General features: G+C 42.3%; 2 protein-coding genes across 10 annotated transcripts in view; both read left to right on the plus strand.

The window, feature by feature from the left end:
- The window catches only part of CNDP1 (carnosine dipeptidase 1), a 28658-nt gene extending 23673 nt beyond the window's left edge, over positions 1–4985 (plus strand). Inside the window, exons 10-13 of the mRNA XM_034643292.1 lie at positions 64–228; positions 1505–1646; positions 4507–4654; positions 4846–4985. Coding sequence (XP_034499183.1) covers positions 64–228; positions 1505–1646; positions 4507–4654; positions 4846–4915 — 525 coding nt within the window. The 3' untranslated portion in view covers positions 4916–4985. The remainder of the gene's footprint in view (positions 1–63; positions 229–1504; positions 1647–4506; positions 4655–4845) is intronic.
- Positions 4986–13470: 8485 nt separating this feature from the next.
- ZNF407 (zinc finger protein 407) overlaps positions 13471–23828 on the plus strand; it is a 490784-nt gene continuing 480426 nt past the window's right edge. For 8 of the 9 annotated variants that reach the window (XR_004620494.1, XM_019804986.2, XM_019804987.2 and 5 more), the window contains exon 1: positions 13471–13601. The gene's annotated coding sequence lies outside the window, so the exon portion shown is untranslated. Of the gene's footprint in view, positions 13602–21070; positions 21137–23828 lie in introns of all 9 variants that reach the window. The other variant, XM_034643288.1, reaches the window with a different exon arrangement.

The following is a 23828-nucleotide window of genomic DNA, read 5'->3' on the forward strand; positions in this document are numbered from 1 at the left end:
CAATACAATTCAACGGAGTTTTAATGGAATATTCTTTTATGTAGTAAAATAATTTTAATTCAGGAGGAAATTCTGATGCACCTGTGGAGGTACCCATCTCTCTCAATCCATGGGATCGAGGGCGCGTTTGATGAGCCTGGAGCCAAGACAGTCATCCCTGGCCAAGTTACAGGAAAATTTTCAATCCGTCTGGTCCCTCACATGAATATGTCTGTGGTGGAAAAACAGGTAACAGATGTGCACTGTTCTTCCTGCAGCACCATTTCTGAGTGTCGCATCCCGGGGTAGGGAGCTATTCAGTTGTTAGCACTGAAGTGCCATCCCCCCCCCCAATATAGAAAAGGGACTGGAACAAATGTCAAGAAACCAATATAATTTTTGTTCGGTAAAAATCTCTTTCCGTAATTATATGCAATTACAGTAGTCAGATAAATAACTGTTTGGATTGGAGTGATGGGAAGTATTTTTACATTAAACAGTTGACATAAAGGCAAGATTGGTTTACACACAGATGGAGAAGCTGACTGCCTACGGCCGGATGGAGCTGGAAAGTTCAAACCCGTAGTTAGTTTGCCCTTGGTGTCTGAAATCAACACTCTGGAAGCAGCCGTTTTAATGAAAATGTTATCTGGAAGGAGTTTTATTTCTAAATTATCAACCTATCATCAGTTTACCTCAAGTTCAACAGAAAATAGGCTCTGAATAAATGAGCTCCAAGAATACCTCATCCCAAATCCCTATATCCCATTGACCTCTTTTATTGTCTTCTTAGCGCTAATTACATCCTAAAATGCCCTGTTTCTGTCCCTGTTTTCTCCCCACGCTCCCTCCCGTTTTGGATGTATTGTTTCTCTTACTTATATGGATTCCACCAGGGGAGCCCCCCCCCGCCCCCGGTTTTGCTCACAGCTGTATTCCCAGCACCTAGAACCATTCCTGTCAACATGACAGGCATTCAACAAATGTTTGTTGAAGGAATAAATGGGAGGAATATTTCAGAGTGTGGAGTTTTTCTTGGGAGCATTTCCATGGTGGCCACTGGAATGGAGCCCAGGGGACAGAGAAGGATGCTGACAAAAGGCTTCTTTATAGCTTCGCTTGGTATTGCCCCCTCCCCTTTTCAGAAATTCCCAAATGCCTAATATTCCCAAAGTAGTCATTAAGGTACTGACAAGTCTGAAATGAGGGATATTCGAATTGAGAAATCGTACTGTGTTTCATAATTACCAAACATTAGCAGTCTGACGCTGTGGTGCGGATGGGGTGGGCGCAGGGCTGAGGATTGGAGGGTCCACAGATAGAAGGGGCATGAGACCCTCGTTCGAAGCTCTCAGTCCCAGAGGCCCTGCTCACTCTGTCAGCCCTTTGCGAGAATGAGGTAAAATCACGACACTTGAATTTGTTGGGCTGGGATTTCAGTTTCTTGATCAAAGACTGCTGTATATTCACTGCACAGGAGAATAGCTTGAAATTTTCTCTTACAACTGAAAATGTTCCTTTTCAGGTGAAGCAGCATCTTGAATATACATTCTCCAAAAGAAATAGTTCCAACCAGATGGCTGTTTCTATGACGCTAGGACTACAGCCGTGGATCGCAAATATTAAAGATAATCAGTATCTTGCGGCAAAAAGAGCCATCACAACAGGTGCGATACCTACGCACAGTAGACGCACGAGACCTGGAGTTGTCAGTTTTCTTTCTTTCTTTTTATTTTTAGATTTTATTTATTTACTTGACAGAGAGAGCACAAGAGGGGGAAGCAGTAGACAGAGGCAGAGGGAGAAACAGGCTCCCGGCTGAGCAAGGAGCCCGTTGAGAGACTTGATCCCAGGACCCTGGGATCATGACCCGAGCCGAAGGCAGCCAGCGACTTAACTGACTGAGCCACCAAGGCGCCCCGAGTTGCCAGCTTTCAACAGGACCAGGACTTGGTGCCTGGTGGGGCAGTGGACAAAGCAGGCACATTCAGAATTTCAGTTCAGTCTCCTTTTCAGACAGGCTGCGTCACTGCGTCGACAGCTCTGCCCAGGTTCTTCATACACACTGTCTCCTCACCCCTCCTGACAGCCTCCCCCAGTTTACAAAGTAAGTCTGGAAGAGATTTAGAAATTTGCTGAATGAAGGGCACCCAGCTGGAAGTGACAAAGCTGGGTTCATGTCTGGAAGCCTGAATCTGGGGCAAAATGATGGACTTATGAGCCTCTGATACTTATGGAAATGATGACCAACATATAAAAATATCCTTTGGAAGGCATAGCTGAATTTGCATGAAAATATAGGAAATCTGGGGTTAAAAATGAAGGAGTGAGGGGTGCCTGGATGGCTCAGTCAGTTGAGCATCTGACTCTTGGTTTCAACTCAGGTCATGATCTCAAGGTTTATGGGATCGAGCCCTATGACGGGCTCCTGGCTCTGGGCTCAGTGCAGAGTCTGCCTGAGATTCTCTCCCTCTCCTTCTCCCTCTGCCCTACCTCTCCTGCACTTGGGCATGTGTGCCTGGGCTCGCTTGCTCTCACTAAAAAAAAGAAAAAAGAATCTTATTTTAAAAAAAGGAGCTAAATTTTAATGGAGTGAGAAAGCTGACTTTGGGCTGCCCTGTGGGGATTTGTTCTTTTTGGTCACAGGGAGGTTTGGGTTTTCATGGCCATAGGCCAGCAGGTGGTAGGGAACAGGAAGTGAGACAATTACATAAAGGCAGGACATTCCCCAAGAGCCCGCTCCCCCTGGAGGGGGCTAACCACAGACCCAGCCTCATAGGGTTTGGGTCTTTAATCTCCACTCTCCATGGGGTCCAGTTCTGATGCAAACAGCAGGCCACCTGGGATTTCCACAGAGAGGCCTCCTGGGGATGCTCATTTTATAAAATTACCGAACACAGAAACTCAGTTTGAGCCTATCTGACTTTACAGCCAGTGGTCTTTTCAGAGCCACTCTGCTTCCCCAGAAGTAGCATAGCTTTCTTTGGAATTTCTTTGCTGGTGCCTATTTTGACTGCATATACTTCCGAGTCCTGGGCAGGGTAACGTGGTTGGTGAGCTCAGGACACGTGCCTGGGCCCTGGCTGCCTGGGCCGAGAGAAGGAATATCCAGTGTCTTTGGCCTCTGCAGCTGGAAGGTGACACTGCCAACAACTGCAACATAGCGGACACTGAAAGGCAGGTCCAGACCACCTGGGAGCACTAATGCTTTATCAGGGATATCTGTACAAAGGACAGAGACATTAAAAATTGGGGGACAGGTCTGAGACTTAGAGCCCCACTTCTCTACATAATCATTCCTACTGCTCCCAGCTGTAGCAGTATTTTACCAGTAAAATTTGGAAGTCAAGAAAGGAGGAAGAAAAGTTATTAGGAAGGTAAATGTAATCTCAGCTGAAGAGTGATGTGTGATTGAAATGTCAAGGTCAACAGTAAAGACCTGAAATACCCTTGCAGGAATGCATAAGGCACCTTTTGGTTTATTGTGTGTGAAACCAGTTCTTCCAACAAAGTACATCATTTGTACTCACATTCATACCTTCCTCTGGGGATAAAGAAGACATGGCATGTTACCGTTTGTGTCTTCATTTTATTTTGCATCTCCACTCCATCACCGACAACTCATTTTCTAGCCTGGAAGGTTTGACGTCATCGCTCCTTAGGCCCCAGGATGTCCATTAGAACCGTTTCGTGGGATACCTTGACTGTTGAGCACAAGCCCCGCAACATTCAGGTGATAGTTGAAGACAGCTGTTTCTTTGTATACTGGTGACAAAACCAAAGAAGTCCCGCTCTCCGAATATTTAATTCGTGAAGCAACCATTAAAGTAGGTACATTGTCTTCTAATACGCTTGCAAGAAATGCATGATCACTTCCAATCATGAGAAAATATCAAACAAACCCAAATGAAGAGACACTTTACAAAACAACTGATAAGTACTCTTCAAGAGGGTCAAGGTCATGAAAGACAAGGAGAGACTGAGAAACAGTCATAGACCAGAGGAGAGTAAGAAGCAGTGACAAAACACAGTGTGGGATTCTGGATTGGATCGCGAAATGGAAAAAGGGAAGGACTGGTGAAATTAAATAAGGTTTAAATCGAGTTAATAATAATATTCCAATGTTAACTTCCTATTCTTTATAATTGTAAAATAGTTATATAAGATGTTAACATTACAGAAAGTAAAGAACAAATGGGAACCCTGTCTGTACTATTTTTGCAACTTTTCTATAAAATCTACCATTCAAAATAAAAAGTTTATTTAAAAAATTCTTTTTTTTTTTTTGAAGTAGGTAATTGTAAAGAATGCAACCGTGGTTTTCTTCTTGACTCTATGGACTATTTTAGAATATAAACTGTATGGTATCAAGAAGCTTAGTTATTACCCTAGGCACCAAATTTAATGGTTAAATAGAAAAGACAAAGAAAGAGGGAAAGATAAAGCAAACACTACATTTGAGAAGATGACTAGGGGTAGTCTTGTCATTATTTTATTCAAATGTCTTCTTCTTTCCCTGTGCTTCAGTGTTTGGAACAGAGCCGGACATGATCCGGGATGGATCAACCATACCAATTGCCAGAATATTCCAGGACATCATCCAGAAGAGTGTGATGATGCTCCCGCTGGGGGCTGTCGATGACGGGGAGCACTCTCAGAATGAGAAAATCAACAGGTGAGTGGATTCCTGCGGGGGGCCAGTCCTTCACTGCACAAACCCCGGGTCTCTACATCGTGGAGTCTTCTGATGTGCTATCCACTTTAGATTGAATTCATATCACCAAATCTTCCTATTTACATTGTAGGCTACTTTCCCCCATCATCTGAATGGAAATAAGTGTTTCTCTTTATTTCTTCTTTTGTTAGGTGGAACTACATAGAGGGATCCAAATTATTTGCCGCCTTTTTCCTAGAGATGGCTAAGCTGCATTACTAATGACAGGAACCTTCCAGCTTAGATCTGACCTACTGACAGATATCCTCTCCCACACACCTGGACAGGAATAGAATCTAAATATCCAGAGAATTTCAGTCCAGGAAATAATGTTTTTCCTTCCCATTTAAAATGTCTTAGGACATTTGGACCAGTAATAAAATATTTTAAGGGCACAGACAATGGAAATGGTAACTGTCCCCATGGCCCAGCTTTCTGAAGTCACCGCTACCTGCAACATCTCTGCAAGTCCAGCTGCGGGATCCCCAGGGTGGGACTCAGTCTTTCCCTGGAGCACAGGGACAGTTCTTCCATTAGACTGTCCTGGCAGTTTGATGGATCTGATCCCTGCCGTGTGCTATTAGGTTCTGAGGTGGTCGTGACACATCATCATTCCATACAGTGTGCAGGTCGCCCTTGCTTTTACCATACGTTCCTTTGATTAGTAAAACTGTTGATGCCACCGCTGGCTACTGTGATTTCCCTGGGGGCTCATTTGTGGAGGAGTAACTAAAGCATGATGTCATATTAACCTCTTGCTTCCCCTTCATTTGTTTTGCCTGCTTCTTGGAAAGTCCTGAAACAGAAACGATCAGTAGTCATATCCTTATGCCATTTGGGATTCCCTGTGCGAAGATCAGTACTTTTTCTATTCCAAGGCTCTTTACCTTTCTTGGATGAATGCCAACTGAACACCCCTCCTGCACCCTATTCTTTCTACCCCATCACTGAAGCCCCCCCCAACATCTCTGCATATGTAAAGTTGCCACTGCAGAATCAATTCTGATAGAATTTCTCTCACCCTGTTGGAATTTTACTCAGTGACTACATCTAAATTTCTCAAAGCTTTTAATAGCATCAGTTTTAGATAGAGAACGAATCTAATCAGCCCTGACATCAGTAACACATTCTAAATTTAAAGCCATCAGCTAATGCTGCATTCCGTAATCATTTTAGTTAACCATCTTGTTTGGCTTGATTGCATTTGATGGTGTAAACAAACAAACAAAAAGAATATAATTTTTCTACAGTTAAGTGTATGTAAACAAATCAATTCAATCTTTATAAATTCATTATTTAAATCACATTAATGGAGAAGAATTTAAGAGTTTATTAAAAATGTTTCTCTTATGATTCCAAATAAAATCAAAGCATAACACACTTAATCTCTTTGTGGATTCTTGAAATGTCAATTTTAAAATTGGCAACACCACATCCAAAAGGGCTGCTCCATAGGGCCCGTGAATTTAGCTTATTCTGAGTCTTGTCACAGAAATGGGACTCAGATGAGGTAGGAGTCTCGGGGGGGGGTGGGGGTGTATCCATGAATGATCTACTTTTTCTCTGATGCAAGAGAACATCAATTCCTGTTTGTTGAGTATTGACAGGTGTTGGATATTCTTTGTTATTAAGCTTGGTTCATGCTTGCCAGATTACGATGAATCATGTGATGTTTTGGATTTCGTGGGACCTACCTGATGTATTTGGCAGAGTTCCCAAGAACTAATTGCAAGAGGTTTATGATGCCAATTTATATTCTTAAAAAGGTGTTCATATTAGTGAATTAACAAAAGCTGGCTGTAAAATATATTGTTAGCACTTCTGGGCAATGTTACATCACTCTGTGTTGGCCTGGAAACCTGTGTGAGCGTGTGTGGCGTGGTGCGAGAGCCTCACTGGTGACACATGGTCTCTGCACTTGCAGCTGGAGGAGGACAGTGGTCCAAGGACACACAGAGGACTTGGTGTGGGCCTCTTTTTCCTCCACATGCTCACTCCACATCCCTTTCTCAGCCTTTGTGTTAGCCAGATGCCTGTGACTCCTGGCACACCCCACCCAGCCCCCTTTTCTAAGAACTGGACCTCAGATCCTCCTGCATATTTCCTATCTCAAACTTGACTCATCTAAAATGGAAACAAGTATTATCCGTCCTCCCAAACCTGTTTTACCTCCAGTGTTCCCTGATTTGGTACATGGACCATTAGAATCCTGACTATTCTTTGACACTTCTTGCTCTTTCAAATCCAGTTTAATATCAAAACCAGTTAACTCCATTTTTCAGAAGCCACCACTTCCTTCCATTTCCACTGTCACTTCCCATAGCCTGAAAGCCAAATTCTGTCTAATTTCTGCTGGGTTATTGCAAAAGCCCCTGCCCGATCTCTTTGCATAAATGGCAGCCCTTGCCCACGTATGTATCACACTGCAGCATGCACGTCCCAGTAGGTGCTCAGTATTTCTGAAATCTTCCTTTTGAGTCTGCAGCTGCATTTTTGGAGTATCCTCTAGTAGGCCTGCTGTCCCCTGCATGGACTTCTGTCTCTATTCTCTTCCTCTCATGTTCTTTCTAGCTGACAGTGTCTTAAGAGCAGCCAGTGCTGGGGAAAAGCCCGTTAGAACGAGTCACGCTGATGTGCTATTGACTGATAACGGCTTGTGTGTACCCTGCCGGGCAGCACTTGTGTTCTTCACGAGCACCCTGCTGTAATTCAGGGGCCACAAAATAGCAGCCTGTGAACTCAAGGCACCGTTCATCCTGTTTCATGTGGCCTTCACAATGTCCTAAGTACTTCTGAGTTGGATGCCAGCATTTCAAAATCAGTAGACCGATTTACACAAAAGATTTCTCTTGAACAACCACAAGACTGGGCCACGCTGACGTGCTGTTCCCACATGCTGGCAAAGCCGCTGAGCTGAGAGATTGTACTAAGCGCGGTGCCTGGCACATAATATGTGCTCAACAAATTTCTTAGAAGTGGAAAAATTAGGAAGCTCACAAAAGAAGATAATGCTATTTAATTTGGCTTCTCACTTCTACTGATAGCTACTTTCACTTAAAAACCAAGTTATCAAATACCACTTTATGATAGGGCCAAATGACTTTTAAATACTATACTGTTTTAAATATCTAGATTAAAATGTATTCAACACCACCTAGCTATTGTGTTTTTTTTTTTAAGATTTTTTATTTATTCGACAGAGATAGAGACAGCTAGCGAGAGAGGGAACACAAGCAGGGGAAGTGGGAGAGGAAGAAGCAGGCTCATAGCAGAGGAGCCTGACGTGGGGCTCGAACCCATAACGCGNATTGGGATCATGCCCTGAGCCAAAGGCAGACGCTTAACCACTGTGCCACCCAGGCGCCCCTAGCTATTGTTTTTTAATGTTATTTTTCAATTTAAGTTTTAATATTAATTGATCATGTAATAGCTAAAGAATTAAATAATGATTTGAGTTTTTGATTATATAAGATGGAATATTTATTTCTGTGATAATGTCCTTATGGTCAGATCTAATGTAGTTATGTTATCTGCCTTTAATACCAATGCCTTTCATGACAAGCTGTGAAACTCAAACCGAGTCCTAATCCTTGCACATATTATTTCTGTTCTTCTATTGGCCAACTGTGTAACATCCACATTCTATTTTGTAGAGCTCGGGACACTTAAGAAAGACAATTTTCCTCTTTACTACATTGCAAAGAACTTTCCTCTTTAGGAAGCAGGCTCTGGGAGGCAGAGGCCGGGTTGGGTGTATTCTATATTTTGCTCAGCTGTCCAAAGGCTCAAACAGTTGATGAAGTACAAAGAGAAATACAGGAGATTTTCTGAAGCACAGTGATGTATTCTTTCTATTTCAGCATGATGTGGAAGAGAACAGCTGGTAGGTGTAATGACTATAATTTCTTAACAGTTATGATAGGTAAATAAATGCTTCTGAGCTTTTTTAGCTTGGATAGATTGAATAGAAAAAAGTTTTTGTTACATGGAAAAATTTTATTTAAAAACATTATGCTAGTATAATTTCTTATCCAGAATGAAAAAAGATGTCAGAAAAATTATGCCTTTGACTGTGATAGAAAATGTGAAGTTTGAAATCATCTCACCTCCCACATTGAAATTCACCAAAACAGCATTCAAAGAGAATGTAGATTTAAAATTCTAGTGTGGGTGGTTAAATGATCGTAGCACATTCTGACTATTATTGTAGGCAGGCATTTTAATTTAATGGCAGAACATGTTAATTTAAAGGAAATTAGAACTTTAAATGACACTGTTAAATTAGTCATCAAAAATGATTGGTCATTAAAAATGACCAATGCTTTCTTTCAAATCTTAAATAATTAGAATAAAATAAAAGAGGCCATCTAAACTTTATTTAAAACTCCACTTAGGGGCACCTGGGTGGCTCAGTCGGTTAAGCATCTGCCTTCAGCTCAGGTCATGATCCCAGGGTCCTGGGATTGAGTCCTGCATCAGGCTCCCTGCTCAGCAGTGAGTCTGCTTCTCCCTCTCCCTCTGCCCCTTCCACTGCCCCTGCTCGTGCTCTCTCTCATACTCTCCTTCTCTCTCTAATAAATAAATAAAATAAAAAACCCCAAACAAACTGCACTTAAAGAACCAGAGGCCAGAGCTCAGGGTTACTACATAAGTGCAAAGTGAGGGGAGGGAGTTTCAGGAAAGAGGAGTCACAAAGGGAAAACACCAAATTCTGCATACTTTGTCTAAATTGCCAGATGACCTCTGAACTGTGTATGTATGAAACAGATTCAAGCATCCCAGCTTAGGCTGAGGGAACCAAATCAGATTTCGGTTGGCACCATAACAAGAGAGATAAAGTATGGAGTATAAATACAGCCAAAATAACTGCCTGTTAAAACTTTATCAACCACAAACAAGCTCTTCAGAGGAACATAGCTAAATTCATAATGTCTACGTTACTTAAATGTCTAGAATACAACTCAAAATTACTAGACATGGGGCGTCTGGGTGGCTCAGTTGTTAAGCGTCTGCCTTCGGCCCAGGGTGTGATCCTGGAGTCCTGGGATCGAGCCCCACATTGGGCTCCTCCGCTGGGAGGCTGCTTCATCCTCTCCCATTCCCCCTGCTCGTGTTCCCTCTCTTGCTGGCTGTCTTTCTGTCTGTCAAGTAAATAAATAAAATCTTTAAAAAAAATTACTAGATATTTAAGAAAGAGGAAAACATGACTCCTAATCAGTAAAAAAGAGAAAATTAATGATGATTAATCCCAAAATGATTTGGGACATATTGGGATATATTGGAATTAGCAGACAAAATGTCAAAGCAGCTATTACAGCTTTGCTCAAAGACATAAAAGAAAATATGCCTTCAGTAAGTAAAGAAATAGGAAATCTGATGAGAGAAATAGAAACGGTAAGACAGAACTGAATAGAAATTTTAGAACTAAAAGATGCAATATGTGAAATAAAAAAAAATCACTAGCTGCTTTTAACAGATGACTGGAGATAACACAGAAGAAAGAATCAGGGAACATGCATGTTGCTTTATTTACATCGGGAATAGGCACTCCCCCACATTAGGCACAACAGCTGCACCTGTCAGGGTTGTATGAAAAAATTGTTTTAAAACTGTAGGTTTGTTTTGAATGAGGGAACACTGAAAATAGATCAATAGAAATTATTCAGTCTGAAAGTCCAAGAGAAAAAAAAAAAGAATGAAAATAAAACAAAAAAAGACAAAGCCTCAGTGAGTTGTATATAATATCAAGGGTTGTATACATATTTGATTGGAGTTCAGGAGAAAAAGAGAGAATGGGGAAGAAAAAGATTTGGAGAAATAATAACCCCAAATTTTCCAAACTTGGTGAAATACGTTAACTTACAGAAATCACCAAGCAGGTAGTATGAAGAAAATTACGGTGAGACACATCATTATCAAACCACTGAAAGTCAAAAATAAAGAGAAAAATGTGAAAGTATCGAGAGAAAAATGACATGACATTTAGGGAAAACATGCAAAGGAGGAAAGATCTGAATGATCTCTGCTCCATCAGAAACAAATGGAGGCCAAAAGACATGGAAAGATATCATTCTTAACAAACATCTCTTGTGAGCAGCACATGGGTCTGAGATATTTTCTATCCATTCTGGCAATCTCTTCTTCTTAATGGAGTATTTAGTCAATAACACTTAATGAAATTACTAATATAGTGAGATTAAGGTCTCCCCCACTTTGTTGTTTTCTGTGCTTCATCTGTAACCTCTTTTGGAAATCCTTTAAATTATATAATAAACGGAACAAGATAAAAAATGGGTGCACAAATATGAATAAGGTCTAATTATTAAATAATAGCATTGTATCAGCATTAATTTCTTGATTTTGATAATTGCATTGCTATCTAAGAGCCTATCCATGTTCTTACGAAATGTACACTGACATTTGTAGGGGTAAAAGGACATCATGTTTGCGATCTATTTTCAAATGGTTCTGGAAAAAATATGCATAACAATGAAGCAAATATAGTAAAATGCTGATAATTATAGAATCTGGTTAGAGGAAACATGGGAATTTTTTTCTACTTTTAAAATTCACAATGAAACTTTATAAAGCAAAAAGAGAAGTCAGCAATGAAATGTTCTCCAAATTCTAGTTGAGTGTGAACGATCAGCTTGCATGAAGGAAATGAAATCTATTATTCTTGCATTTTTTTTTAATTAGGGAAAACACAGCATCACAAATTTACACGAGTAAAATGAGGTCCAGCTGACCTCCTTAAGGTCACATTATGATGTAAAAGTTCTGTTTCGGCAAAATGGATGATAAAAATGAAAAATAAACTTGAATTTTGTTTCAGTGCTCAAGAAAGAAGGATGACATGTTAACTAAACCCCCAAGTTAAGAAAGGTAGATCAATCACCCAAAGACCAACAGGATGCCTCATCCATATGGAGAACTGCACTAGCTACTGTTAGTGTTCAGAGGTATAACCATGTCATGCAAGACTAACTGTCAAAACAGACATTACAAGATTCTAAGTTCTACATTTTCAAATGAATTCTAAGTAATTTTCAAGTGAACTTTTTGGAGAAAGAATCTAGTTTATCATTTATCTTTTACCAGTAATGTTTACATTAGTGTTTTCACCCAGTAAATGTTGGTTAATGGTATAAACATTGACAGCCGCCTGTTCTTAAGGAAATTGTTTCCCATGTGTTTCTCTAGAACTTTTAATTGACTATTACTAAACTGAGCGTGGTAGACAGGAAAAGGCTGACTGGAGTCTAAAGCTGAATCCCACCTTTACTAGCTCTGTGATCTTGGAACAGTTGACTATTCTAATCTTCAGTATCCTACAGTGGAAGATAGATATGAGAATTCATGTGGATTATAATGGGAATCTGACCAGGTAACAGCTAGGAAAATTATTCTAAAAAAAAAAAATATATATATATATATATTTAGAGATTTTATTTATTTGAGAGAGAGGGCACACAAGCAGTGGGGAGGGGCAGAGGGAAAGGGAGAACCAGACTCCCTACTGAACAGGGATCTCAGGACCCTGAGATCATGACCTGAGCCCAAGGCAGATGCTTAATCAATGCAGCCACCCAGGTGCCCCTCTAAAAAATATTTAAAAATGTTATCATCACCTAAATATTCACATTTTTAAAAAAGAATTGAGCTGGGCTTGGCCTTGAGAGATGATTTGGTTTAGAAAGCCTATCACCATAATCATAAGGCCATAATTTTAAAATCCCATTTTATTAAAATTATCTAAATACAAATTATTTAACAGGTGTCCCTAGCCAACAGTATCTTCACAATCTGACCCCAAGAGGGGATCCCTGCCCATTGCTTTATACAACGTCTCTGCCATCGCATTTTGCAAGCTGTGGTCTTCTTGCCAGATTTTGAGTTTCCAAAGCAAGGGTTCTAAACTGGAGGTCTGTGTATGGTCCTGTCCAGGGGCGGGAGGGGGCTGTGACTACTGCATCCAGGTCATGCTTGCTTTCTAACAATCTTTATGCCGTGACCTTAACGTTTTTAAAAGAGGCCAGTGCGGGAACGTTTTAAACACCAAGTGCTTTTCAGCTTTTCCTGCCAAACTGGAGAACCCACATTCAGCGTCTTTGCCTCGCCGTTAGTGTTAGAATTCCGCTCGTGGCTTCCTACAGCCTGAGGCTCCGAGGAACCCTCTGGAGTCACCCGAGTTTTCTTCCGAAGCTGGAGCTGCGCACGCACCCAGCACAGCACAAACCCCTTGCCCCTTGAGAAAAGGGCCGCACAGGCGCCGGGCGCCCGTCGGGCCCGGCCAAGATAGAGGACAGCCGGCGGCCGGCCCGCGCAGGCCCGGGCCGCTCCCGCACCACCTGGGCCGCGTCCGTGTCCCCCGCGCCGCCCTCGGGGCCCGTCATGGCGAGCGGGCGAGGGGGCGGAGTGGGGAAGGTTGGGGTAGGGAGGAGGCAGGACCGGCCCGGAGGTTCCCGCTTTGGGACCCTTTGGAAATCCCAGCGGGCCCTCCTGGACAGACGCGGCGGGCCTTCCACGCTGACACGCAACTCCCCCTTGTTTAGATTGACTCCTTTAGCCTTCCGTTTTCCTCTCCGGGGGACGGGTGGGACTTCCGGTTTTATCTCTGAGTGGCTTCCGGGCAGAGCTGATGGACTGAAAACAAGGCTGCACGCGGGTCGGCCGGCCATGTGAGGCAGAAACAGGTGACCCGATGTAGGTTTCACTAAACCAGTTCCGGGATCCTATTTTTAAGTCGTGGTGTCCGACGCTCAGTCCACCACAGAGTCGACCCGGGAACCGCCGGAAGTCGCTCAAAGGAAAGACAGGAAGTCCCTCCCCTTCCTCCCAGAGGGAAGACGGTGAGCCGGAGGAGTCAGTCAGAGGGGCGAGCAGGAGCGATTCCGTCGGCAAACAGGTAAGTTATTCTCTGGCCGGGGCGGGGGGTTTGGAGGCGGGGACCGTCCAGCGTCAGCGCAGGGCCTGGGGGCGGTGGCTTGAGGGCCCGGGCCCGGGCGGCTAGGCGCCGGGAGCCCCGCCAGGGCCCTTCGCTCTTCCTCCTCCCCCCTCCCCCCGCCTCCGCCCCTCCCCGCTTGCCGGTCCCTCCCGACGCCGCCCAGCCTCGCCCGGCACACGCCCGCCGCCCGCGGCCTGGTCGCCCCGGCCTCCGCTCCCGCCCTCCCCCGCTCGCTGCGCGGCAGCCTGCGGCCGGGCTCGCGCGGCTGGCTGGGCCTCGGCTTCCCCGCGGGGCTGGCTGTCAGCAGCCCTGCGCGCAGTGGGATGCTTCTTACCGCCCGGCTTGCCCCAGCGCGGAGCCGCGGAGGTGTCGTTTTGTAGTCAGGGCGGTGGTTTCCTCCTCCGCCCGCCCACTCCCAGGTCACCCCCAGATGCACTGATGCGCCGCTGCCACCCGCGCCTCCTTCCGTTAAGGACGCTGGGCTGGCGGCGGCCCCTAACGCTGGTGACCGAGTGCAGCGCGACTTCAAGTGGAGGGTCTTGGCCCCTCGGGGTCAGCCGCTGTGGACGCCAAGGGGGGAGGCCCGGGGCTGCGGCGCACCGCTATTTGCAGCTGCGGGTTTTGCCCGGTAGATACCCACCTCTTCCCAGCCAGAGAGCACGTCCTGAGTGTGCTAGCCCGCTTTCTGGAGATTAGTCTGGTGGAGGTGGGTCCAGGAGATACTGACCCCTGTCGGTTGTGTTGTTTTGAATAGCCCTTCTATTTCATTGGGGAGTTCAGGAATAGGAAGGGCATCTTGGCAAGGTTAGCGTCCGCTGACACACGTGTAGGATTTCTTTATTTTATAGGTAATCATAGCCGTGATGGTGACTGCCTTATAACTTTGCAGCCACTGCTGGTTTAGTCAGTCACATTATGCACCTGTTCTGCGGTGAGGAGTTAGGTCCAGTTGGAACACCGTACAGGGAAGGGCACTGACATATTGATCAGAACATCATTTCTAACGTATACTCTTTATGCTTCATTTAGCACAGCAAACTTGTTTCCTTTTTACCAATTAAAACCCAGATTAAATAATGTGACCAAAGTTAACGTCAGAATTAAAATCTCATGTGTTTGTTACTCATTCTTCTTCAAGTTTGTTACCCTCGAGATGACTAACTCCTGTTGGCATGTCTGATAAACACTAAGGCAATGTTCTCCAGTAGCTGATGTCTTCCTGCACAATCTGTAAGGCAGGTGTGATTGTTGCTGATAACAGGTGCCACTGGTACCTTTTAAAAACTTTATTTTGGAATAATTTCAGATTTGCAGACAAGCTGCTAGGTAGGACAGAGTTCCACTGGTATACAGCAAAGTGAAGTGGCTCCACTTGAGCAAACACTGGTCCCTGCTTATTTCCAGACACTGCTCTAGGTGCTGGAGTTAGTAACACAGGGCATGATTTCAGGATCTGCTTGAGGAGGCAGATACAGAAACATACAATGCGTTTTGCTAAATGCTAACATGGAGATGCACAGAGCAAATGATGTCGGACTGCCTTGGGAAGCAGTAGTGAGGGCTTGCAGGATATAGGGTTTAGTTTAGGGCTCAAGGATTAGTGGGTATTCATTTGCTTGATGGGACATTTCTCCCAACATTGACTTTAATTAGGGTCCTGTTGTTAGAGGAGAATTCTTTGACCTTTATAAATTAGACCCTCCCCTTTCCCACATCTCAAAGAAGGGGTTTGTGTGACAGGTTTCTCAGGTATCAGTGGTGAGAAGAATCCCTGTTCATGAATCCACGAGAGCACCGAGTCCTAACCACTAGACCACCAGGGACTGTCGTATATCCATGAATAGGAGGAGAAATTAAGCTGTGTTTCTTATGCAGTAATGGAGGTGTCTAGATCTATACATTTTGAAGTTCTTTGTTTTCAAACTTGTTAAATACTTCTTGCGGTCAGATCACACGTGTTCTTTGTGCAAGGATGGGGGCATAGTTCTGAGCTATAACCTGGTGTGTTAGATCCCCACACCAGCGGGGACATTTGAGTGAGTGTCTTAGCTCGGCTGCTATAACAAAATAGGATACCTTGGAGAATTGAAACCACAGACATTTACTTCTCAAAGCTCTGAACGTGAAGTCCAGGATCAAGGTGCTGGTTCCTGGTGAGGACTCTTCCTGGCTTACAGATGGCCCCTTTCTTGCTGTGTCCTCACATGGCAGAGAGAGAACTCAGGACTCTCTTCCCCTGCTTGTAAGGACATTGATTCATCTTGGAGACCCTACCCTCATGATCTCATTTAATCTAATTACCTCTCAAAGGTCACACCTGCAAATACCATCACATTGGGGATTAGGGATTTAACATGAATTATGGGGGAGGACACAATTCAGTCTATAGAAGCTGGGTTTCTTGGAGATTTTGTTATGTGGAATTCCTCTTGTACACATTTGTTCTAAAACTAAGTAGGAATCTGTAAAATCAGCATTTGTATTGCTTTTGCTAAAGCAAACACAATATTTTCTAAATAAGAGATTGTGTGTGTGTATATTTATATTTATATATATGTATTTTCTTTTTCTATTTTTTTTTGAAGAAAGAGAGAGCAAGCACACAAATGCAAGTGGGGGGGGTGGGGCAGAGGGAGAGAGAATCCTGAAGCAGACTCCCCACTGAACACGGAGCCAAGTTAGGACTTCTTCCCAGGAGCCTGAGATAATGACCTGACCCAAAGTCAAGAGTCAGTAGCTTAACGGACTGAGCCAGCCAAGCACCCCTTATTTTAGATATATTAAATATGATTCAGAGACCGGTTGAGGAAGAGAAGAAATTTTAATTGTTACATTTTGATGAAAGAGAAAGATGTGGTGAAATACTTGGGTGGTCTTTTCACTTTTTTGGCCTTATAGAAGGGCCTGCATTTCTAGATTGATCAAATCTTGGTCTAAGGAGTATGGCAGTGATCTGTTTCAGTTCTCTGGTCATCCTGTAAGGAGGCTGAGCCCCCACAGAAGCTGAGTAATCTGTCTTAGAGATTAGTGGCAGAGCTGGGATTAGAATCAGGCTTCCTGATTTCCAGGCCAGTCTTTCTGCTTCCATCAGTGGTTCTCAAAGTTAAGGTGCTCCAGAGTCACCTGGGGAGCTTGTCGAAACACAGATGCTCAGCATCCCCTGGAGCCTCTGACTCAGCAGGTCTGGACTGAGGCTGAGAATTTGCACTGCTGATAAGCTCCTCCCAGGTGCCTTTGAAGTTGCCAGCGCTGAGATCACACTTTGAGAACCCTGCCATACGCCATGTTGCCTTTGATCTCTTAGGAGAGTAAGTAAGCTCCATGGGTTTATACCAGTGTAACCTTTTCCCTGCTACTCAGAGAATCGGGTGGTTTAATTTTGTATTACAAACAGCAGTGCACCCAAAACAGAACGATTAAATGGAACAACAACAAAAAAAAGGACTAGAAATATAGTGTTTCTTGGAAAGAGTCATTTTGGCATTTCCAGGGATAATTTTTGGAGATAATTCTAGAGGTCAAAACCACTTATTATTGAAGAGGATTCACGTGAGCTGTGAGGGTCCTCCCTCTTATTGACATTTGCACTAAAAAGGGTGTCTGGATTAATTGCTAGGTTGTATAGGAGTGAAAAATCACTGCCAGTTTTGTTACTCTATGCTTTTCTCTGTTGTGTTCTAAAGTGTTCATTTCTTATATATCAAAATATTATCAGGCCCTAGCACAGTTACGTGGCCATAGTAGATGTTAAATAAATGTAAGCTGAATTGAATTAAAAAAAGATTAAAGGGGAAAATAAAATAGAACATTTATCTGGAGAGATTTCAGTGCCCTAGGAAAATTACTGTATTTTCTACATTATCACAATTACAGGCTTTTATAGAATAATTACAGTTTATCCCAGCGTAAGCCTTATTTGCAAATATTGGGATTTTTTAAGCACAATTTTGGAGGGTGTAGCCTGTTTTTATGTTACAGTTAATGAGTGATTCATCTCATACTTTTATGTATCATTCATCTGAAATGATTTGTAAACCCTTACACTTTGAAATAATTTGAGAATTACAAAAAAATTGCTAAAATAGTTCAGAGTGTTCCTGTATACCTATCAACCAGCATCACTTTATTAACTTCTTATGCATCCATAGTGCAATTACCGAAACAGACAGTTGATACAATTAATCTAAAGAGTTTGAGGTTCACCGCCATGTCCTTTTCCTGGTCCAGGATCCAATCCAGTATCCCACATTGTATTACGGTGTTCGGTCTCCTTAGTCTCTTCCAGTCTGTGACAGCTCCTATTGACTTTCTTTATTTTCTTATGACCTTTATACAAATTTGAAGAGTGCTGGTCAGTTATTTTGTAGAATGTCCCTTGTTTTGGATTTGTCTGATGTCCTTTCATGATTAAATTGAAGGTGAAGTCTCATTTGGGGACCTACATGACGCAGATATGTCTTATCACCGGTGAATGTTAACTTTGATCTCTTGGTTGAGGTAGTGTGTGATAGCTGTGCTTTAAAGTTAAACATTTTCCCTTTGAAATTAACGACTCTCATCACTTCACTGATTTTTGGTGCAGAAGTTTAAAAGAAATGAGAGACTATGGACTCTGAGGAACAAACTGAGGGCTTTAGAGGGGAGGGGGGTGGGGGAACGGGGTAGGCCGGTGATGGGTAGTAAGGAGGGCACGTATTGCATGGTGCACTTGGTGTTATACACAGCTAATGAATCCTCGAACTTTACATCAAAAACCAGGGATGTAGTGTATGGTGACTAACATAATATAATAAAAAAACATTATTATTAAAAAAAAAGAAGTTTAAAAGAAATGAACCTATAATGTCAGAGTCCTTTGAGACTGGTCCCAATTGTGAGATATTTCTTATCTCAGGAGGCTTTATATTATTTGTTAGACACAAACATAGCAGGGAAAGGGAAAAGTGTAGGCTCTTAGGGGAATGGTTATTTGCTCAAGAACTTGTACTTGATCTTGGCCAATCTCAGTTTTGAATTAGCAGGAATGGAAGCTGTTTGTCCCAGTTCTTCTGCTGTGGTTCTGCAGTGTCTCACGTTTGTCTTCCAGTGTATGACTTTCCATAACTACACTGCATTTCTTAAAATTCTCCCTAGAGCCTTTTTGTGGAAGATAGATACACTTCAGTTCTTCACAAGGCATTTGCTCTAAGTATTCTCCTGCTTACCAGCACTCCATGGAGCTGGGTGCATGTGTTCTCTTTGATGCTGGATATATTACACATACACACCTGTAAACTGTCTCTGTGTTCAAAATGCGCACGCCTTTACTATCCCAACCAAAATAACTTGAAGTTATGTATCTGGTCTGTCTCCCTACAAAGCTTGCAAGCTCCTTGGATTCAGGGAAAAGATCTCTTGTTTACCAGTAACTTGCTTGGTACCTGGCACACACAAGGCACTTGATAAATATTTATGAATAAATGAATATTTATATGTGCATTTTGTTCACTGCTTTTGTTAGTTACTGGAATACTGTGAACATCTTTTCACATTAACGTACTGTGTAATCTGCACTGTGTTCCAGTGTATGACGTGCTCTAGCCCTTCCTGCATCATTGGATATTAGGTTGTTTATAATTTTTGTATGATAAAGAGTTTCATGCTGAATATCCTTAAATACATATTTTGTCCAGTTATTTCCTGTAGAGTCATTGATAGCCCAACGAATATACCTATCATAAGGCTATATATATATACACTACACACACAAGTTACTATATATATAATATATATAATATACCTATTATAAGGCTATATACACACACACACATATATGTGTATACACACGTATGTAGGGGGTGTGTGTGTGTGCGTGTGTGTGTGTGTGCTTGCGTGGAGAGAGAGCGCAAAATTAACTTCTAGAAAGGTGCGTAGATTTATATCCCAACCGGTACTATTGAGAATTAGAGTTTGCCCACACTTTCTCCAGTGCTTAATTCTCTATATTTTTAGAAGGAGACTACATTGAGTTTTTGGGGATTTTTTAAAGGATTCTTCCTGGGGTGTGCTCGGTTGGGGATCATAGTCTAATTTGCTAATAACTTTCCATCTTTTCATGTTGAAAATTTTCAGATTTTTGTTTGCCTCATGAGAGAGCAGAATAAATCTCAATGAAGAAGTGAGTGGTTAACACCTAATCAGTATTTCACTTGGGGTACTTTTTGTATCCTCCCAAAAGTTGTAGTTGGCTGTGGGCTGTGAGTGTGGCCTTTACCAAACAGGAAACTTCTTGAGAGTGGGATACATTTCTAAATCACAGCATTCAAAAAAATCAGCTATAGGCCAATTAAAGGCTTCAATACAGCACAACTGAAAGTTATAGAAGGCAAGGTAGGACAATAGTTGCAGGACTCTGATTTAGGGAAGAGGTTCTAAAACAAATCACAGAAGGTGCAGGCCATAAAGGAAAAGATTGATATGTTTGACAGTATTAACATTGATAACTTGTGTTTATTAAAATAAACCATCAAGTAAGTGAACAGACAGGTCACAAATGAGAGTAGGTATTTTCAGTGCATATATATATTTATTGAATTTATATATATATGAATATATCAATATATATTTATATAATATATATATATTCAGTACATATGCGGTACATACTTGTAGAAGATTAGTATCCAGAAAGGTAAACAGCTAATCAGTAATAACAATAGAAAAATGGGCAAAGGACCCCAGTAGGCATCTCACAAAAGAGTAATCCCGAATGCAAAGATTTTCAACTTAATTAGTGATTAGGGAAAGGCAAATTAGGATGAAAAAGATAATTTCACACACATTAGGTTGACAACAGTGTAAAAATCTGACAGTATCTGTTGTTTGGGAGGTAGGAAACAACTGGAGTGCTCACACACAACTGGTAGGAGTCTAACTTGTACAATAACTTTGGAATTATCTAGTAAAGTTAGAGATGCATGTACCCTTTGACCCAGTAATTCCATTTTTAAGCCTTTATCCTAGAGCAGTGCTTCTAACTTGTGTTTCCAGAATTTCATGGGAACCTTGTTTGTGGATTTTGGGCCTTACCCTGGACCTACTGAATCAGACTTGGGGATGGGGCCACTTAACAAGCTCTTCAGGTGATTGCGTGCATGCTAAAATTGGCAAACCCCTGCCCTGGAGAAAGTCCTGTACTGGAGTGCCTGGCGACATGTACAAGAATGCTCACAGTTGTACTGGTAAAAGAAAACTGGAACGAGTGTCCATCACAAGAGAATGGATAAATTGTATTATACTCCTATAGTGAAGGACTGACTATACAGTAGTGAAATGGAATGGAGTTGAGCTGCATGCGTCACCAAGGTAAGTGTCAGGAATGTCATCTGGGGGAAGAAAAGATACTTCCGGAAGAATGGATATAATATTTTTCCTTTTTTTTTTTTTTTTAGTTTAGAAATTTGCAAAACAAAATTGCATGTTGTTAGAAGTACAGATTTGATAAAGTAATAAAACAGGTAAGTTACAAACACAAGGTTCATGTTAACAGGTGGCTCTGTAAGAGGGAAGGTGACGAGGGCACCAAGAAACTGCAAACATAAAGATTTCATTTTCTTCAACTGTGATCTGTTCCCAGGGCTTTCTTTTATGGTGTTAAATTCCTTGCACATATTAAAATTATTTTTTGTGTCTACGAAATATTTAAAATACAAACATTATGTTTGTTTCTTTTCTCTTTGCAAAGTCTGTGAAAGGGACTATTCACTTTGTATGAAAAAGACATGATGGGGTGCTTGTGGTAAAGATGGTGTTTTTGCAGGATTAGGTATACAATTACTTTCAGGAGTAGAGATTTCAAAAAGAAAATTGGTTTCCATGATAGTAATTGTTAATTCTTGCTGAGTGCTTACTAGGTGCCAAGCACGTTATGTGCTAAGTACTCTGTTGAGGACTGAACCTCCCAGTGAACCTGTGGGGGCCAGTGACACCACTACAGAGAGGGGAAGGTGCCTGTGGGCACTACAGAGAGGGGAGGTGCCTGTGGGCGCTGCAGAGAGGGGAAGGTGCCTGTGGGTGCTGCAGAGAGGGGAAGGTGCCTGTGGGCGCTGCAGAGAGGGGAGGTGCCTGTGGGCGCTGCAGAGAGGGGAAGGTGCCTGTGGGCGCTGCAGAGGAGGGGAGGTGCCTGTGGGCGCTGCAGAGAGGGGAGGTGCCTGTGGGCGCTACAGAGAGGGGAGGTGCCTGTGGGCGCTGCAGAGGGGAGGTGCCTGTGGGCGCTGCAGAGAGGGGAGGTGCCTGTGGGCGCTGCAGAGAGGGGAGGTGCCTGTGGGCATGCGGGTGAAAGTACTAGAGGCTGTCTGATCTGAAACACCCTGTAGACAAGGTCTGAGCAAGAAGACGTCCGACAAAACAGTAATGACTGAGTGTTGGAGTTACGAGGTAAAAAACAAAACGAAGGTCACACTGGGAGTGTAGAGGACTGGTAAAGCCTTTGTTCACCTCATTTGCGAAGTTACTTTGTCTTAGGTTTGTTTTTAAACCAATGTACATGACTTATCATTCTGGCAGATGACAAGTCCCTAAAGCTGAAAAAGTCATTGTATTCTGTTCTAGTTCTAAGGGTTGCACCGTCCAGGTCATTAGAAATTGGTATTATGCCAGAGGACTTGTGAAATCATACTTCTTTGCTTGGGCAATTGGTTGCTAAAAAGGGAACTTTTGGGAAATCTACCTTTTCCTATTTTTTTTTTAACCTTTGATAATTTTTTTTGAGTGTCATATTTATCCCATATTATGAGGACTTTTTCTTAAACGTTGCTTGTACTGAAAACCTTATTTAAAGCCACCATAGTATGACAGTCACTCCTTGAAATTAACAAGTAGAGGAAAAATAAAAATGTGGTTCTAGAAGCCCTAAGTCAAATTATATGTCCTATGGAACCAAATAGCACTACTATTTTTGTTTGATATTCAGTGTTCTAAAATTGTCTAAACCAGGAGACCTGTCAAACATCTGTAATTATATCATGTCATACTTTCTAGCAAAGTCAGCCCCTCATCAAAAAGTTGACAGCCCATGAGAGTCCTTCCGTAGTGGGGATGTCTGCATTTCAGACACATGTAGTGCTTGTCAGAGATCCCTTATGGGCAAATGGAGAACACGGGCCTCTTACAACCCTCTCACAGTAGATAGTTCAGCTTTTCTAGTTTCTGCTGCATTTTGCTAAAGCTACATGATCTCAGTCTTAACTCTCAGTGCCCATCAATGTGTTCGATGTTCACACTTCTCTTTTATTTTCTCTTATATGCTGTGCTTTTTGTTCCATAAAAACAAACGAATGACAAAATAGTATTAAATAAAAACAAGTAAGGTAATAAGAAGCCTAGTTGGGAAAATACACTGTATAACACAATTGGAGTTAATACCAGTGTAATCATCCAGTGTAACCAAAGTCCAGCATTCTTGTCAGTTACTAAATATAGTGGAAACTTGGTGTTTTAAATCTAGAAGAAGCAATAAATTACTGTTTTTGAAGTGTACAATTCACTTACAATTTCTGCTGGATTGTGAATTATAGAATGAGTTATTATAGAATGAGGAATCATAGTTAAAGGAGTACATATAATTATAAAGCCATTAGAATTTAAACTAAGGTGGTAATGTACTTTTAAAAATAGCTTAGAAAATTTAGATCGTTGGGAGAGGTAGTAGAAATTATTGTCTTTCAAAAAATGAGATCAAATGGTTTTCATTAAGAATCTTCTGGGTCCATCATGTGGTTTCGCATATGGGTGGTGTTTAACACCTTAGGCTTTCAGGGTGGTATAGGTTGAGGCAGTGTTTGCTAAAGGGGACATTCAGAATAATTCTTTGTGGCAAATGATGACATAGGCAAATGGTCTGGGGGGGCGCTCTCTGTGTGGTGGCCAGTTTAGTACAACGCGTTTACTCTCCTTCCTGGCTCAGCTTGCTTGCTCCCCTTTCTTTCTTCTTCTTCCTCTGTGCCTCAGCTCCATGTCCTGTAAATACGTGTGAAGTTTGTATGCTTTTTGAAGGTAGGAGGGTCTTTGATCCAGTAGGTCCCAAGTCTGGCTCATCACAGTCGCCCAGGGAGCTCTTTAAAACTAGACTTTTGTCCCTACCCCAGACTGTCTGTCTGTCTTTCGTTCGTTCGTTCTTTTTTCTTTTTTTATTTTTCTTTTTATTTTTTT

The sequence above is a fragment of the Ailuropoda melanoleuca genome, chromosome 14, assembly GCF_002007445.2.
Source record: "Ailuropoda melanoleuca isolate Jingjing chromosome 14, ASM200744v2, whole genome shotgun sequence".
NCBI lineage: Eukaryota > Metazoa > Chordata > Mammalia > Carnivora > Ursidae > Ailuropoda > Ailuropoda melanoleuca.